This window comes from Saccostrea cucullata, unplaced genomic scaffold, assembly GCF_032062105.1.
Source record: "Saccostrea cucullata isolate Sc308-1 unplaced genomic scaffold, CSIRO_AGI_Scuc_v1 ctg2194, whole genome shotgun sequence".
NCBI lineage: Eukaryota > Metazoa > Mollusca > Bivalvia > Ostreida > Ostreidae > Saccostrea > Saccostrea cuccullata.
In genome coordinates, this window is record NW_026936595.1 from 27,460 (window position 1) to 46,010 (window position 18,551).

The following is an 18,551-nucleotide window of genomic DNA, read 5'->3' on the forward strand; positions in this document are numbered from 1 at the left end:
AAACTTGAGTATTTCACTATAGAAATCAACGGAAAACGGAAAATATTTTTAAAACATCTTTTCCCCCGATGAAAATAAAATTCCTTTTTACAGGTAATATAGTCATTTTACAAATTTATGCCGAAGCTTTATGTGTTTCACGGGGAGGGGGAACATATGTTCATAGACAAAAATCATAAAAAATGTTGATTTTTTACCAATTCTAAAGCTATTTACAACTAAATAATTGTAATTTGATAATTTATATATGTTCTATTTTTTTGTGTACAGCATAAGAAAAGATATGAAAAACATTAAATCATATTTAAGACTTTTTCAAAATATAGTAATTCTTGAAAGTTCGATTTCACTAGAAAATTTCGTCTACCCCCCCCCCCCCCCTTTTTAAGAGCTGAAATTATTGACCATTTACTAGCTAGAGCAGGAATTAAAATGATTAATTAATTACCATAGAACTGTTCTTTGTACTAAACCAAGATTTAATGGCCAAATTGCCATTAAAATTGAATTTAAAGGGTGCAAAATGTAAGCGGGAATCAGGAGTTAGAGTACGTGGTTCTTTAAATCAAAGTTAAACATTTTACATGTTGGTGTTCCTAAAGTATACTAGCATGCAGTAACAAGGTTTCGCGTGTGTTATAGAAATTTGAATGTCGTGGATTTCTAATGGATTTCATAAGGAAAATTACACTGAATGTAAATATTTTATTATAGTTTTCTCATAATGCAATATATAATGTATAAAGAAATTACATTATAACAATATCGTACATGTTTCAAAGTACTGTAAGGAAATCATTATATATACTTGTAACATGCATGGTGATAATGTTTGTTCGAACTGAAATAAAAAAAGTACTAATTGAAATTCTTTATTATTAAAAGAATAACCACATCTTCAAAAAACATAAGACATTACATTGTTTTAAAATAGGTAAAATGGTAATAATTTAATTTTGCTTGTATTCTAGTCTCTCATTGGTTAATTACCAAAAAGGAACGCAAATTATTTCTTAATAACCTGGTTTGGCATGGGGACACATCCCCTTGACAACCAGATGAATCATCTGTATCCATACAATCCACTCATTTTTATTCCTTGGGATTCATGGGAACTTCCAGATTTAAATGTACCTTTAACTTCAAACAGTAGCTTAAAGGTACTTGGACAAAGATTTGAAGTCATTACCTTATCTATAATATTACGACTTATATATTTTAATAGCATTTCACACATAATTAATTAAAAATCTTGTTTCATATAAAAAGTATTAAAATTTCAAATTTTTTGGCGGATTTGATTGACACATCCTTGCACTTTCACAAATTTATTTTATTCTTAATCCTCAAGAAAAGTGGCAATCTCGAGCGTATAAATGAAAAATATTGATAATATAATCCATAAAAATCTGAGTAGACATATTCGAAAGCAAAACAAGCACACAATATATTGTCAGTCCGTGCAGTCATCATCCCGAACCCGATGCGCGGGAGAGACGGCCTCCGTAAACAGTCCAGCTAAAATCAAAACAACCAGCGATATACTGAATACAAAGAGCTTGAGACTGCAGCTGTGATAGCCCATATAGGTTATTTACGAACCAGCAAAGGGCCAGATAGGTAAAGACTCAATTTTTTGAAGTAGCTTATTTTCTACAAGAAAATATACAAAAGCAAGAGTTGTCTACCCAAGAACGACCTACTTCCGGATTGTAGTCAACATAAACAAATATGGCGCTTCGGAATCTGTTAATACGTCATACCAGTAGTACTCCTGCAAACTCAGGAACCCAAGCATCAGTCAATTAGTGACTTTCGTCTAGAAAAAAACAACAAACTTGTCCATTTTTTTTCAAAAATGTCAAAGACACAGTTCGAAACAGTACCTATAATCCAGGTGAACATTTCGATTTTAGTGTAACATTCAAGAGTCAGCCTGATGAAAAACTTGTTATTTTCATATGGTTCAGACTTGAAACAAATAACTTCAACAAACCTAGATTATCCACACATAGAAAATCGTTTTATGGAAAGGAGGAATAGAAGTTAATCCAAGACTTAAACATTATGAAACAAAAATCAACAACGAAGATAATGACGTGCACTTTGAATGTTTTAAACAGAAAAGGAATGCACTTTATTCATCTTAATGTCAGATAGTTATTGCCAAAAATATCTAAACTTCGACTTTTAGCATCTAAATCTAAACCAGCAGTGATAGGAGTCACAGAAACATGGCTAGATGAATCGGTTTTGGACAGTGAGATTAACAGAGATAGTTACTCCATTCTTAGGAGAGATCGGTGTCGAACCGGAGGGGGAGTTTGTCTTTACGTATTAAATAAATATGCTTTTTCTCGACTACCTGACCAAAACAACTTAGAAGCAATCTTCATCAACATATTCTTGCCAAAAACAAAACCTATCCAAATTGGAATCTATTATAGGCCACCAAATCAATCTGACTTTTTGGAACATTTTGAAAACAGTCTCCAATCTTTGAGAGCCGAATATGAAACATATATTTTTGGTGATTTTAATATTGATTTTAAGCCAGAACATCCTTTGTACAAAGCATATGTCCAAATCTTGAACAACATTGATCTACAGCAGATAATAGATAAACCTACGAGAATAACAGATGTAACAAGTGCAACAATTGACCACATTTTAACAAACAGAAAAGAAAACCTAACGCAGTTCGACACAATATCTACGAGACTCAGCGACCATTCCATTATTTACTGTTCTCGACGCATATCAAAAGGACACTTCAAACATCATATTACTGTAAAATTGAGATCACTTAAAAAACTACAGTCCAGAAATTCTACAAGAAAAATTAATACAAGAAGAATGGAATCAATGTTCTTCAAACTGTGTGAATGAATCGTGGAAAAGTTTCAAAAATTTTTTAATAAAGTTCTAGATGAAATTGCTCCCATAAAAGAAGTCAGGCTTAAGCAACGCACCGAGCCGTGGATCACTCAACAAACTTTGGACCTTATCAGTGAAAGGGACCAGGCCCTGTACCAACACCGAAAATCAGGACAAAAAGAACATTATAAACTTTTTTGCGAATTAAGAAATAAGACTCAAAGAGAAATTAAAAAAAGCAAGGTCTGATTATTTTCCCAGCAAAATTGAGGAGGATAAGGACAATCCAATAAAACTCTGGCAACACCTAAAGGATATTTGTTTCAAGAATAAACAAAAACAAGATATTAAGATTTCTTTAAATATAGAGGATAAAGTATGCCATGATCCCAAAATCGTTTGTAATTATTTTAATAATTTTTTTTTTTACAAATGTTGCTTCAACGCTGGTGCTGAAATTACCAAAGTGTATAAATATTTTTAATACAAACTCAGTAAACTTTTTATCGTTTTACCAGAAGAAAAAAGTTGAAAATTGTAATTTTACACTCAAAACTGTTCATGAGGACTTTATTTATAAAGAGCTTTTGAAACTCAATCCCAACAAAAGTACAGGTCTGGATGAGATCCCAGCTAGATTTGTTAGAGATGGAGCAAATCTTTTGAAAATACCTATTACATATATTATAAATCTGTCTATCACTTCTGGTATTGTTCCTGATGATATGAAAAGAGCTAGAATCAAACCTCTGTATAAAAAAGGTAGTTCACTTGAGGTTGGTAATTACAGACCTGTTAGTACTTTGAGTATTGTTTCCAAGGTTTTAGAGAGAGCTGTTCATTCACAACTTGTTAAATTTTTAGATCATTATAAAATTTTGTACGAATTTCAGTCTGGTTTTAGGGGACATTTTTCTACTGAAACTTGTTTAATACATTTACGGGATTTTATAAAAGGAAATACATCAAAAGGTTTATATACAGGTATGGTCATGCTCGACCTTCAAAAGGCCTTGATCATGAAATTTTATGAAGAAAACTTAATGCCATTGGATTAAGAAATACTGACTGGTTTAGATCTTACTTGTCAAATAGAAAGCAATTTGTACAATTAGAAAGTGTTATGTCTGACCCAGATGTAGTAAAATGTGGGGTACCTCAAGGCAGTATTCTAGGCCCTCTACTATTTTTAATCTTATGTCAATGATATGGCTTCTAGTTTGGATCCTGACTGCAAACTTATTTTATATGCAGATGATAGTGCAATTTTATTTTCACATAAAAATGTAGATTATATTTCAGAAAAACTTAGTACTGTTTGAAAACAATGTTCAAACTGGTAAACAAGTTATCACTACACTTGGGAAAAACTGAATGTATTTTATTTGGATCAAGAAAGAAACTTTCAAAGGTTCAAGATTTTCACATAGAGTGCAATGGTCATACAATTCATTCAATGGAAAAAGTTAAATACTTAGGAATTTTTATTGATCAATTTTTGAGTGGAGAATTCATAATTGATTCCATTGTTAAAAAAGTTAACAAAAGGTTGCGTTTTTTATACAGACAAGCTTGTTTTTTAGATATAAGAAGTAAAATGCTATTATGCTCTGCTCTTGTACAATGTCACTTAGATTATGCCAGCTGTGCATGGTATGCAGGTTTATCAAAGAGCCTTAAAAAGAAATTACAAATATGCCAAAACAAAATGGTGAGATTTATACTTAATCTATCCCCTTTGCATACCATAAACTACAAAGTTCTTAGTACATTGAATTTGTTGAATGTAGAAGATCGGGTAAGACAACTCAGATTAAACCATGTTTATAATATATACCATGGCTATGCACCATCTTACTTATCAGAAAATTTTACTCTAAGATCAGCTGTGTCTTCACGCAACACAAGGGCATCCACTAATGAAGATTTTTTTATACCTCATGTGAAAACATGTCAAACAGACACTTTTTATTATAATGGCATAAAGGACTGGAATTTTTACCAGCCTCTTTTAAGTGTACAAAAGGAAAGAGTACTTTTAATAAACAAGTAAAGAGTTTTATCTTACAAAAAGGCATTTTAGAACATGAAAGTGATATGTTTCAATACTAGTTTATAAAATGTATTTTATATTTTATTGATAATGTCAATGTTGTCATACTTAAACCTAATTTAGATGTGTATGCTAAAATTATTGTGCTAAAAGTATCATAGTGCTATAATGATAGAATATTCATTACAATGTATTGTTATTTATTTTTTTAAAGTTATTTAAGATAGTACCCCATTGGAAATAAGCTCTCGTGCTTTAATGGGTTATCCTGGTATCTATCTAGTCATGTTAAATTATGTATTTATAACATCATGATAATCCAACCTCCTTCTTTTATAAGATCATGTATAATTATGTGCATTTGTTTTATGTATAATGACATGATACCAAATAAATACTACTACTACTACTACTACTGCAGTTGTGGTTAGCAGACTGTGACGATTGAACGCACCCAATGAATTCTAAATAAAAACAATAACTGAACTCGACAGTTTCTCCAGAACTCAATAACAGTTTACAAAAACTGTGTACATAACACAAGAGTGTGCTCGATTTGCTAAACTCTGTAAGCAACCCTTAGTTAGGAATGACGATACTTGTGAGGGAGTTTTACTTTCTAACATTTGTACTCGGAATAAAAATATTTTTCTGGATAGAAGTTTTAATATTTCTCATTGATACACCACAGGATTGCCACTTTTCAAAAAGATTACGAATAAGATTAAAATTTGTGAAAGTGCAAGGATGTGTCAATCAACTCGCCCAAAACTTCAAGTTTTAATAACTTCAAATGAAAAAGAGCTCGGGAATTCGATTATAAAATCACGGTGAAATTGTACAATAATACACTATAATTTTCTTTTTCATATACTCTTAGATTACTTTGATTTCTCATGATAGTTGTAAATATTAATCAATGTGTAACTTATCATTACAACACTATTCGAAAGATAAAATCAAAGCAACTTGATCTCGCTGTAGTAACAGGCATGACGTCATAGGCTAGTTTGACACGCAGTTTCTCTGTACTTGAGACGCAGATAAAACTATTAGCTGAACTGAAAATATGAAAACTAAATCTAAATAAGCGTGATCTGTCTATAATTGATTCATTTTTATGAATGCATTTATCAATAATTATCAATTTTTACTATTCTGCGGCCCATTTATGGAACAGTCTCCCGGTGCACATTCGACAAGACAAATCATTCGAGTGTTTTAAAAGACAACTAAAAACCCATTTTTATAAATTAGCTTTTTATTAACTTTTTAGATGTAGTAAATCTATCTAGTGATTTTTTTTAACCATTAAATTTTTAATTTATTGCAACTGTATTTTTGTTTTCATCATTTTTTAACAAGACATTCTCAATATAAAAATAATTTTATTTTTTTAAGTGATAATTATATATGCAATGTTTTATGTACATGCTTTGTAAAGCGCCTTTGAGTGGTATTTTTATTATATAGGGCGTTATAGAAATTCATAATTTTATATATTATTATTAATAGTTCACAGTCTTATTTAATTGATAACTATAAGGTCTCTTATAAAGCCGCAGTCATGCATTTTTATACAGAAACGTACTACAATCACTTGTGCAACCCCTCCAAAATGTCAAAAGTTCAACGATATCCGCTTGATTATAAATCATAATATTTTGTACACATGTAGCTATTGCCCCTACTATTTTGAAAAGTGCTGGGAGGAAGTTGTGCGCTGTTGAGTTTTTCCGTAGTTTTACATTTCTTCAAAGCATATAGTGTAAATGCACATAGTTTATCAAAAGTCTGCTAAATTTTATATATTTCCCGTGCATGGAGAAGTTGCTCCCAGCACTTTTCGGGTTAAGAAATTTGTCTTTAAGAAAAGACAATAAATTTCATAGTGAACAATTATCCGTATATCGTTGAACTTTTACGATCTTTGTATCCGTACATATTTTTTTCTAATTTTAAACATGTCCTTATATAGTTCCCATCATATTAAAACTCATGCTTGTAAAAAAATATCAACATTATGTTGATTTTTTTTCGGAATATTTTAAGGTTTATCTCAAATTGGGGGGAGGGGGGTGGGCTTAACCTAGCTGCGTGTATTTAAATTACCAATCCAGTAGGAGTCATTAGCATTCCCGAATCCTTTCTTATAATCCCACCAACTTCTATCAAAACTCACGGATCCACTCGAACGCCTCTGGATTGCCTAGAGAATAAGGAATTAGAGAAAATAATTAATGAAATAAAATAAAGTTTTTTTTGTTAGGAAGGTTGTACTGCAAACAATCTTTTAAATATTTTATTCATTTAAGGGTCATTCCGCGAGAAAACCATTCAGAACTGTTATAAATCGAAGGTTGTCATATCTTAATGAAATTTGGTGGGTAGTTAGTCTTTACAAAATGTTATTCAAAAATGACCAAAACAATTCCTATTATTTAACATGACAGCCTAAGGCAGCACCACCTCCTTTTTGCACATTTAAGTGCAAACGCGCTAAAAATTCAATAAAATGATATAATTCAGTTTTGATTTATTTTATTCAAAATTAAACTTGCATTTCCACTACGGTATTTTGAAGTAACATAAGACTATGTTCTTTCAAAATTGACATTTATTATAATCAAATATGCAATATCTCAAAGGGCAGACAACTCTTGAAAATTGGCGTGATGCCAATTTTCAGGAATTGCCATAGGTATAACAAATTTAATGACCCAAATCTTCCAAACCAATATTTGAAATTATCTATTTTTTTTTTGTTTTATTGAACAAATATTACTCTTAACATTGTATTTGCAAAATACTGACCTTTGCAAATAATGAATAACTGAGATATGGGGACTTACAAATTGCCAATTTACGAAAAACTGCTGAAACTCAAATGGGGAACAAAGTCAAATAAAGTACTTTAAATTATAAACAATTGTTGTAAATATTGAAACGTGTAACAATTTTCGTTGAAATAATAATTATGATTGAAAAATATTAAAATGAAAATTAATTTTAACTACATTGTCAAAAATCACCCCTAATATTAGGACTGGCATTTTGCCAATTGTTTAGAAATAAAAAAAAAAACAGCATAATAAATGTATTAGGGTTCGCTCTCTAGGTCCGCTTCGGGTTCGCTCGGGGTGCGCTTTGGGTGTGCTCCGGATTTCCGAACCCGAAGCGGACCTAGAGAGCGGACCTGGGGTCAATTTGTCATACATGTACAGATGTTTTTTATGTTTTATGTTTGAATTTATGTTGAGTATATTCTTCATTGTCCTTATGTACCTGAAATGGATTGAGTGAATAAAATGATCTGGAACTTGAACGGGGCCAGGTCCCTTTAACAAAATATCAAATGTACGAGTATTTTGACATAAAATATCTGTTATTATATGATTTAATTTTCTATTCAATGTACTTGTTAGGGAAAAAATGTACCTGTTAATGAGGCCTACCACGAAATACATGTTGATTCCTCGAAGACAGAAACCTACAGAAAACATAGCTACTACATATATACAGGGATTTATATACTAGCTATACTTAGTATATAGGTCCCTGATGTATATGCTTGTTCCACAAATTTAAAAAAAAAATCTGATGACCTTTAATTTTTTTTTACTTTCTTTAAAATTCTTGGCAGTTGATAATGTAGGTTGTCCCCCCTCCACCACGCTGAAATAGCTTCCTATGGACATGCTATTTGTTTATTCAAGCTAAATTATTGTTTCTTTTTTAAAACATAATAACGTAAAATAGGTTTTCCCTCTTTCATAGTGCAATACCGTAAATCTTGAAATTTTTACGTCGATTTTATTTTGCAAATCTGGGTCAAAATGCTTTTGATTAAATTTTACGTTTCAAAATTTTGTAAATGATTACTACTTTGTTTACAGTTTCTTATTGTTGAATTATTTTTAAGAAAAATAATTTTGCGAATGCAATGAACTCGCAAATTTGCTAAAAAAAAAATCCAGATTTACGGTAATGCTCCGCAACAACTCCCTAGGTGAAGAAAGAATGTTCATACATGACTTTCTTCTTTAATATTGACATACCTGTCACTTTTTACCCAATGACACAAAAGAGTTCCAACAAGGGGAGATAACAATTTAACTCCAGCAAATTGGTAACAAAAACCTAAATTAAGCATATGAAAGTTATATGAAATATCCAAATCAGTTATTCCTATTCTAAAAAATATATATGATTAAGAATCTTTTCTTTTTCATTTAAATATCTTAGAAATAATCCATAAATATGGTAATAGACTGTTATTTAAAATATATGAAATTGTAGCAACGTATGGTATTTCAAAGCTAATTTACAACATGTAGATATCATTTCCCAAGCTCAATATTTCAATACAAAATAGACCTTATATCATTCTTAAAGAAACAATTAATTTATTTTTATTTCAACCTTAATCTTGAGAGGAAATGAGCATCAAATAATGACTAAAAAACCATACTCATTGATTAATGATCTATACATAGATGTGTTAAAAATAAAATATTGACTTGAATTAAGTTTTTCCTCATTATTTGTGTAAATTTGACCATTACATTGAAAATAAAACAAAATTTGAAAATACACTGATGACAAAAGGTAACTTTTTGAGTTGATCAATTTGTATAGATTTTCCATTAAATTTTGTGTCATTTTCGACGAATATGCAAATGAGCTGTTACTAAAAATAGATGCAGGGTTCGACATATTTGTGTGGATATTCTGACTTCTACCTTTATGTAGAAAATTTTAAGCCATTAAAAACTCCCAAGTTGCGACCTGCCATTTGGATGATTTTTTTTAATTTTGCATGGTTTTCTTGCGGACTGGCTCTTAAAAAATGTTTAAATATTCGGATATTTTTTTCTTTAAGATAAATAGACATTTGCACATCTTATCAGGAACTACAATTGATTAGCCATTGTTACGTCATAATACCGTTCCTCTTGTCAAACTATATGTTGCAATCTGTTTTCCTTTAAAACTGGCAGTTGATTGGCCTAACTTATGGCAACTTGTAAGGAAAATGATGTAAATATTTGAAACGAATTCAATTTTTGAAGATTCATGAGGTATATGAACTACAATACTTCAGACCGACATGAAGTGTCGTAGTTCATAACCTCATCAATCTTTAAATATTAAATTTATCTTTTCAAAGACATTCAAAATGTGCTATATAAAGAAAAAAGATAAAGATAGAGATAGAAAAAAAATAGACAAAGGAAGAGAGAGAGAAAAGAGTGAGAGAGAGATCTTACTGTCCACCCTCCGCCCTCTGTCTCCATGTCACAGTACACGCTGACCTGACTCTCATCACAGAAAGGAACTATTTCATAAACACCTGACAGTTTATATCCGTTTCCATGTAGGTCCTTACAGTCATTATTTATTTTGGTACCTATATGAAGAACAGATTAATTGATTAATTGATTATTGTTTAACATCCCTCTCGAGTATATTTCACTAACATTGAGGCGCAACCACTTGCCGGTGGAGAGCTACAAACTTTGGCCTATGCGCGGCAGTAAGGGTCATTGAGCAGGTAGTGCGACACGAGACCCCGGGTTCGCTCGGGGTCCGCTTCGGGCTAATTTTCAGAAATTTTGGGACCACTCTGTTGTTTATGCGAGGATCGATACATGTTCACTGTAGTTTGGCGAAAACCAGAAACAGCAAGATGGTACAAGACGTTTGGTTCCAATAGAAAACCGAGAGGAGATTCTATACATATGCCACGATATACTATCTTCGGGACATTATGGTATTTAACTTTCTTTTGAGAGGTTGAAGACTAAGTTCTATTGGTGGCGGATGGCTGCAGATATGAAACAGTTTGTGCTGAGGTGCGACATCTGTTGTAAAAATAAAAGAGCTACTTTAAAGAGCTATCAAGCAGGTAGTCCCATAGAAAAAGTCAATCTTGTTTTTTCTTTGACTTTTGCCTCAAACAGAACAGGGAAATTAATATATAATGATGCTAGTAGACAGCTTTACCAAATGAGTGGAGTGCGTACCATTGCCTTCGCAGACAGCGGAAGTTACTGCTAGAGCTGTAATAAATGTTTTTTTTTTCTCTCGGTTTGGATACCCGTACGAAATATTTACTGACCAGGGAAGGAACTTTTAGATTGAGTTGTTTCGTAGAATTTGTGAAACCTTGAGAATACACAAAACATCTGAAAATGGCCAGGTTGAACGTTACAATCGCACACTCATGGATATTGTGCCTTGTTACATGGATGATCAACCTAAGAGCTGGGATCAATATTTGGGTACCGCCATACTGGTTATACACCAAACAGACTTATGATGGGCAGGGAGTTCAACATCCCAGCAACATTGATATACAACCCACCTCCTACCGAGTTTTTTTTTTTAATGGGGAGGAAGGTCAGGTATATAAGTACGTGCGGGATCTAGGGCAGAATAGTGCTAAAAGCACTTGGCCTTGCAAGAAAATATTAAAATCTGCCCAGAAGTCAATGAAAAGGACACATGACCCAAGAGTGAGCGCAGATACATGTAAGTTCAAGATTGGTGACCTTGTTTATTGGCGCTGCAATGCGGGTAAGAAGGTCAAGTCAATATGGGTGGGTCCAGGAATTATAGTTCAGCCTAAGTCTGATACCATGTATGCTGTAAAGTAACGTTGTGAGATTAAGGTCATGCATTATGACAAACTGAAAAAGTGTGAAGCACGGAAATCACCTAAATGGTTAGAGTTCAGAGATTAGTTGAAAGGTGAGGTAAACAGTTATAACCAGCTGGAAAATGAAGGTGAGTCAGATTTGGTAGGCAACCATCCAACTGTCAAGGACAGTGCAGCAGTGGAAAAAGAGGAAATACCTCAAAGTTGTCTGTATATGGGTACTAGGGCACGTACTAGGTCTAGAATTGGAACTGGTGAGTCAGTTGTGTCTGAACATGTTGAACACAGAAAGCAAAACCGTAGTAAAAAGTCGTATTGTCTGTGCAAAAAGCAGAATCCTAAGGGGATGATGGTTCAATGTGATTTTTGTAAAGATTGGTTCCATCCCGAATGCGTCGGAATTTCAGCGGGATGATGCGCAGAGTATGCCTCAGTATATTTGCCCTGAGAGCTCTCCCATAAATGGAAATGAGAAAAAGTAAGAAAGAAAAATTATTGTGAATAGTTAGGGGTTTGTTAACCATAAGTTTTTTAAGGTTCTTTTTTAAGTAGCCGAGAGAACTTGGAGAATTATTTATTTATATTTTGTTAATATATTCATTTTTAGATCCAATTATGAAGGAGACAGTTGATGTGTTTGTGTTCGATGACAAAGACTCATTGTTAGAGCTGGGCGATCCAGACAAGCCATAGGGCCTGACTAAACAGAGTCCGCAAGGTGCGGAGAACACAGACTGGGCAGAGATGGTTTCCATTACGTTACGCGATTCTGAGGAGGAAGATGCCTCTCAAGTTACTGGTCCCACCAGAGATGCAGCTGATGCCAGGCCAGAGGATATTGAGAAGTACGACATTGCGGAGTCGTGGGAAGGCAAGCTGGTCAAGAGTGAGGTAGTTCGGTTGGACAGTGAGGGGAGACAGGCTAAAGTGGAGGTACCCGCTGCCGCTGCGTCTCAGAGACCCAGTGGGTCTACTATTTCTTCTAGGAAGGATTCAGACCAGACTGTGGTTTTTGAATGCCATTGGCATCCAGGACATTTGCCTGACCCCTTTACTGGTGATTTAGATGTCTTTACCACCCTTGACACACGGCCAAGGAAATACCAGTCAATCTTACAGGAGGATGTGCTGTTTATGAATTGGATGAGCCACATAAACTTTCAAAGAGGATCCGTAAGAAGCTATGGGTTATTGCCAAAAAGATCTATCCGAAGGAGGCGCTGAGATCAATTAGCGATGATGTGCAGGTCATAAAAGACCAATGCAGCAGTAATTCCTTGGCGATAGAAGAGATTGGTTTTGAATATAGAGTAGGGGGGGGCATCGCCAACAGAAATTCATATTGGTGGGGTTTTTCCGCAGGGCAGATGTCTCGACCATATTGGTCCTCCATCTCCTTGAATCGCTGTTCAGATAAATTGTGCAACCTATCACTTGTATTTGAAGCCTCTAACCCTAAGTATCCTAAGACCCAAGTTGCATCAAATGACAAAGTTTGGTGATTCCTACCCAATTAGGACTGAAGATATTTCAATAAAGCTATAAAAACATGAATAGGTCACAGTGACCTGCTTTAAGATTGAAGTTTTCTGAGGACACAAGATGTATTAATAGACAAACTAAGATTGAAGATTCTAAGCCAATAAGTTTTTGAGATACTAGTAATCAAAATAAGGTCACCTTGACCTACTTTTGGTATACATTCTTGGAAAAACCAAAATGCACCAACTGACAAAGTTTTATTATTCTAAGCCAATAAATACCTAAGATACTTAAATATAGCCATAAAATGTGGAATGTAGGTCATCGTGACCTACATTTTAGTGAACATTTTTCAGAGTTCCAAGATGCATCTGCTGACTATGTTTCATAATTCTAAGCAAATAAATACCTGAGATATTCAAAAGTAGGTCATCGTGACCTACTTTTTGGTTGACATTCTCTGAAATCCCAAGAGGCATCAACTAACAAAGTTTGATGATTCTAAACTGATAAGTACCAGAGCGACTTAAATAAAGCCATAAAATGTCAAAAATAGGTCACCGTGACCTACTTTTTAGACAACATTCTCCGAAAACCCAAGATGCATCAACTGAAAAAGTTTGATGATTCTAAGCCAATAAGTAACGAAGATACTCAAATATAGCCATAAAATGTCAAAAGTAGGTCATTGTGGCCTAGTTTTTGGTCATCACTCTCCGAAAACCCAAGATGCATCAACTGTCCAAGTTTGATAATTCTAAGCCAATAAATACTTGAGATATTCAAAAGTAGGTCACCGTGACCTAATTTTTGGTCGTCACTCTCCGAAAACCCAAGACTCATCAACTGACAAAGTTTGATGATTCTTAGCCAATAAGTACCGGATATACTTAAATATAGCCATAAAATGTCAAAAGTAGGTCACCGTGAACTACTTTTTAGTCAACATTCTCCGAAAACCCAAGATGCATCAACTGAGAAAGTTTGATGATTCTAAGTCAATAAGTAGATATACGGAGATACTCAAATATAGCCAAAAAAATGTCAAAAGTAGGACACTGTGAACTTATTTTTGATCGTCACTCTCTGAAAACCCAAGATGCATCAACCGACCAAGCTTGATAATTCTAAGCCAATAAATACTTGAGATATACAAAAGTAGGTCACCATGACCTACATTTTGGTCGACATTCTCCGAAAACCCAAGAGGCATCAACTGACAAAAATTGATGATTCTAAGCCAATAAGTACCGGAGATACTTACAGTACCGACCGGACACAACCTTACACCAGAGCGAACCCGGAGCGGACCCCGGGTTCGCTTCCCGGGTTCGCTCAGGGTCCGCTTCGGGTTCGCTTTTAGAAATTTTGGGATCGCTCTGGGTGCGCCTTTGGTGCGCTTCTGGTTCGCTCCGCGTTCGCTCGGGGTCAGCTCTGGGTCCGCTAGAGCGAACCCGGCGTTCGCTTCCTGGGACCGCTTTACGCACTGAAGCGTGAAGCGGACCCCGCTTTCATCTCACCGCCAATAAGCCCCGCCCCTTGTATATTCCAATACAGTAATGGTATTGTGGATCGATCATTGTTGTTTATGCGGCGATGCGGACTTGTACATGTACACTGAACATGTAAACAGTGATATAATGGAGAACATTGATATATTTTCTAAAATTCAACTATACATAATTCGACGTAGATTTACATGTACATGAATAATTGATTTCCTTAATGATTCGATCCTGATAAATTCAAAATAATTTAACAGCGGATTATAAGGCATTTATTTTTTCTTAAGTTTTAATGAGAAAACAAAAGAGAAAAGGGATTGTATTTAAACATATTTTATTGAACACAATCAATGGGATTGGACACAAGTTATTCCAACTTAGATTGTCCTCTCCAACACAAACAAAAATAACAAGAATATATACACGTGATGTACAAGCAAACAAAAAGAAAAAATACAATAATATAAAAAAGAGGAAGAAGAAGAAGAGTGGTGCAGAGAGATAAGAAAGGAAGGGAATGGGAGTGCATGGAAGAAGAAATAAAGAGGGGATATATTATAAAGGATACAAAATGGTTACGCTGGTTATTCTTAAAATCTTTTTGATTTTTTAATATATTTATGCACAGCTTTAACAATATTGATATTATTTTGTTGACCCAATTCTGGGTCACCAAATAAGATAATGTCAAGGTCTATTGCTCCATTGTTATTCTGTATAATGTGGAATAATTCCGTTCTAATTTCGGCATAATTTTTACAGTACAAGAAGAAGTGTTCAGTATTTTCATATATATATCCACATGAACACCGAGTGTTATCTGAAAGTTTAACTTTAAATAAATCAGACTTAAGAATACTTACATTGTGTCTTAATCTTGTTAAAATTGAGTTTGTTTTTTTATCACCATAAGAAAAATATTTTGGGGGAGGTTCACTTTTAGAGAGTCTTTTTTTGAAAGCATTCACAGTATCGATGTTTCTAATCTCTATAGGCAAAGCATTCCATAGTGATATTGTAGATGGAAAGAATGAATTTTGTAATAAGTTTGTTTTACATTGAGGAATAGAAATATTGTTGAAATTGCGTAAATCATAATGGGTAGTTTGTGAGACATCAGGAGGTAATAGATTTAATAAATATTCTGGTGCGATACCATGTTTTATTTTATACATTAAGCATAACTTTCTTTTTTCCCGTCTATAGGCTAGTGTTTCCCACCCTGTTTCATAATAAAGAGAATTGCGAGAAGCATAAATAGGTAGGCCAGTGACAATTCGCGCAGCTTCTAATTGTAGTTTCTCCAGTCTGTCACAGTCAGTTGCGGAAATGTTATCCCATACTTCTGATGCATATTCAAAAAGTGGCCTAATAAATGTAATATACATCTTAGTTAAAAATTCTCGATTCAATGATAATTTCAATTTACGGAGAACTGCAATTTCTTTTGAGGTCTTTTTAATAATATTATCGATGTGATTTGTCCATTTACCAGAATTTGAGAACGTAAGTCCAAGATGACAGTGAGTGGAAGATGGAATTATCTCTTGATTGTCAAACTTAAAATGTAAATTAGATACCTCATTTTCTTTACAACCAAACATTAATATTTTGGTCTTACTAGGATTAAATTTTACAAGCCAGTTTTTTGACCATTCATTAATTTTTTCTAAATCATAATTAGTAAATTTTTCTAAGTCCTGTATATTTTTAGAAGTATTTGACACAGATGTATCATCAGCAAATAGTCTAGAGAGACCGTGGAGTCCACATGGCAGATCATTAATATAAATTAGAAAAAGTAAAGGCCCCAGAACAGAACCCTGGGGAACTCCTGCTTTGGTTCTTCCAACAGAAGAACTTGATGATTTTATTTTAACCTGTTGTGATCGACTTGTAAGATAATCTTTTAACCATGCAAGAACTTCTCCAACAAACCCATATTTTTCTAATTTGTATTTTAAACCTTTCAACCAAACCGTGTCAAATCCTTTACTTATATCACAAAAAGCAAAACACGTGACTTCTTTATTGTCTAGAGCAATACAGATATTGTGATAAATTTCTATTAATTGGGTCACCGTTGAATGGTTACGCATAAATCCAGCTTGTAGGTTATATAATAGTTTGTGTGATACTAAATGATTATAAATGTGTTTAAACATTACTCTTTCAAAAACCTTTCCAATACAACTTAACAAGGAAATTGGTCTGTAATTGGATGGGTTTGATTTTTCGCCTTTTTTGAACACAGGAACTACACTTGCATGTTTCCAAACACATGGAAATTTCCCAGTTCTCAAGGATTTATTAAATATTACTTCTAGTGGTACAGCAATTTCTTTCCTTATTTCTTTTATTAAAATATGACTGAAGTTGTCGGGCCCGGAGGCTTTTTTAGGATCTAAAATTTCGATAATATCGACAATTTCATTTTCATTTATAGTAACATTTTCAAGTCTAGCCTCTGTCCTTGATTCGAATTCGGGAAGCTCTTTATCTGTATTGTCATTAGAGGAAACTTTACAAAAATATTCATTCAATAATTCACATTTTTCGTCATCTGTATATACATAGGCACTATCTTCAAGATCTTTTAATGGAGGAATCGAGTGTGATGGTTTTGAACCTTTCAATAATCTGCGGACTATTTGCCAATAGGATTTTGAGTTTGTACAATTCAAATGATTTAATGATTCATTCAAATTTATTAAGTAATCTTCTTCTAGTTTCTTTTTGAAATTGTTGACTTTGTTTCTTTGTTTCCGATATTTTTCTTTATCTATTTCATGTTTTGATTTTCTGTAGGCTTTTCTATATTTTTCGCGCAAGTTTATTTCTTTACGAATTGCAGAATTAAACCAAGGTTTGTCGTCCGGTCTCATTACTACATCTTTTTGTGGTATGTGTTCATTGACAATATCCGAAAGTTTTTCATTAAATTTTACTACATCGACGTCGACATCTTCGCTATTTAATATTTCATCCCAATTTGTTTCACTCATTACATTTCTTAATTGGTCAAAATTTGCTCTTTTATACAGGAAAATCTTACGGACATACGTATTTTGGATAGCTGTATCAAGGTTAAGTATTATATAAGTTGCTTTGTGATCACTTACATTTTTTGCTATATCGATAGTTCCTGACTCGATACAATCAAGGGTATCTGTAATAAGTATGGGGTCTATACAAGTCGATGTCAAATTTGTCACTCTTGTTGGCTCGGTAATATAGTTAGTAAGGTTAAATGTCGAAATTATATCACTTACATATATTGGAAGCTTTTTCTTAAAATCTATATTCCAATCCCCATTTAATACTATATTATTTGATTCATCTAAAGCCATACCAATAGAATTTTCTAGCCTGTCCCAGAATTCAACTTTCGATGTTTCAGGTCTATAAATAGTGCATAGAAAAACGCTTTTTGATTTTAGCTTGATTTCTACCCAGATCGTTTCATCGAGCGCATTTTCGAGGTCTCTACGTCTTAAGGCTTCTAAACCTTCTCTTATATAGACAAGAATTCCACCACCATGACTAGTTCTATCTAATCTGAATGGGGAGTTATACCCTTCAATTGTTAAATTCTCTGTATTAACTAGATTATTTAGATGAGTCTCGGTAAAACACAAAATGTCGTTAAATTCAATGTAATTAGTTATCTTGTCTAGTTTGTGTCGTATACTCCTACAATTTAGATGAAAGATTGACAAACCAATTACGTTTACCTCTGGACCAGGATTTTTTGCAATATCATTACATAACAAAAGTAGAGTTATTAGAATTAAAATATACTGAATGTTCAGTATATTTTTCTTGATTAAATCTACAACCTTAAATAAGAAAAGCAAAATTTCTTTTACCAGTTTGCCGATTTTTAGAATGAAAATTTTCTTTCTCCGAATAATTATTTTGTGACATACGGAATAGTATTTTCCAATCGCCGCACGATATGTCATAAGATCAT

At 33.3% G+C, this 18,551-nt stretch overlaps 1 protein-coding gene across 1 annotated transcript in view; it reads right to left on the reverse strand.

Annotated features, from left to right (window-relative positions):
• The window catches only part of LOC134245892 (fibroleukin-like), a gene marked incomplete at its 3' end in the record, with an annotated part of 35,061 nt that extends 23,837 nt beyond the window's left edge, over positions 1-11,224 (reverse strand). The window contains exons 1-4 of the mRNA XM_062728132.1: positions 11,219-11,224; positions 11,052-11,118; positions 10,201-10,340; positions 7,043-7,139 (exon numbers count right to left, since the gene is read on the reverse strand). Of these exons, the coding sequence (XP_062584116.1) occupies positions 7,043-7,139; positions 10,201-10,340; positions 11,052-11,118; positions 11,219-11,224 (310 nt within the window). The remainder of the gene's footprint in view (positions 1-7,042; positions 7,140-10,200; positions 10,341-11,051; positions 11,119-11,218) is intronic.
• Positions 11,225-18,551: the final 7,327 nt, after the last annotated feature.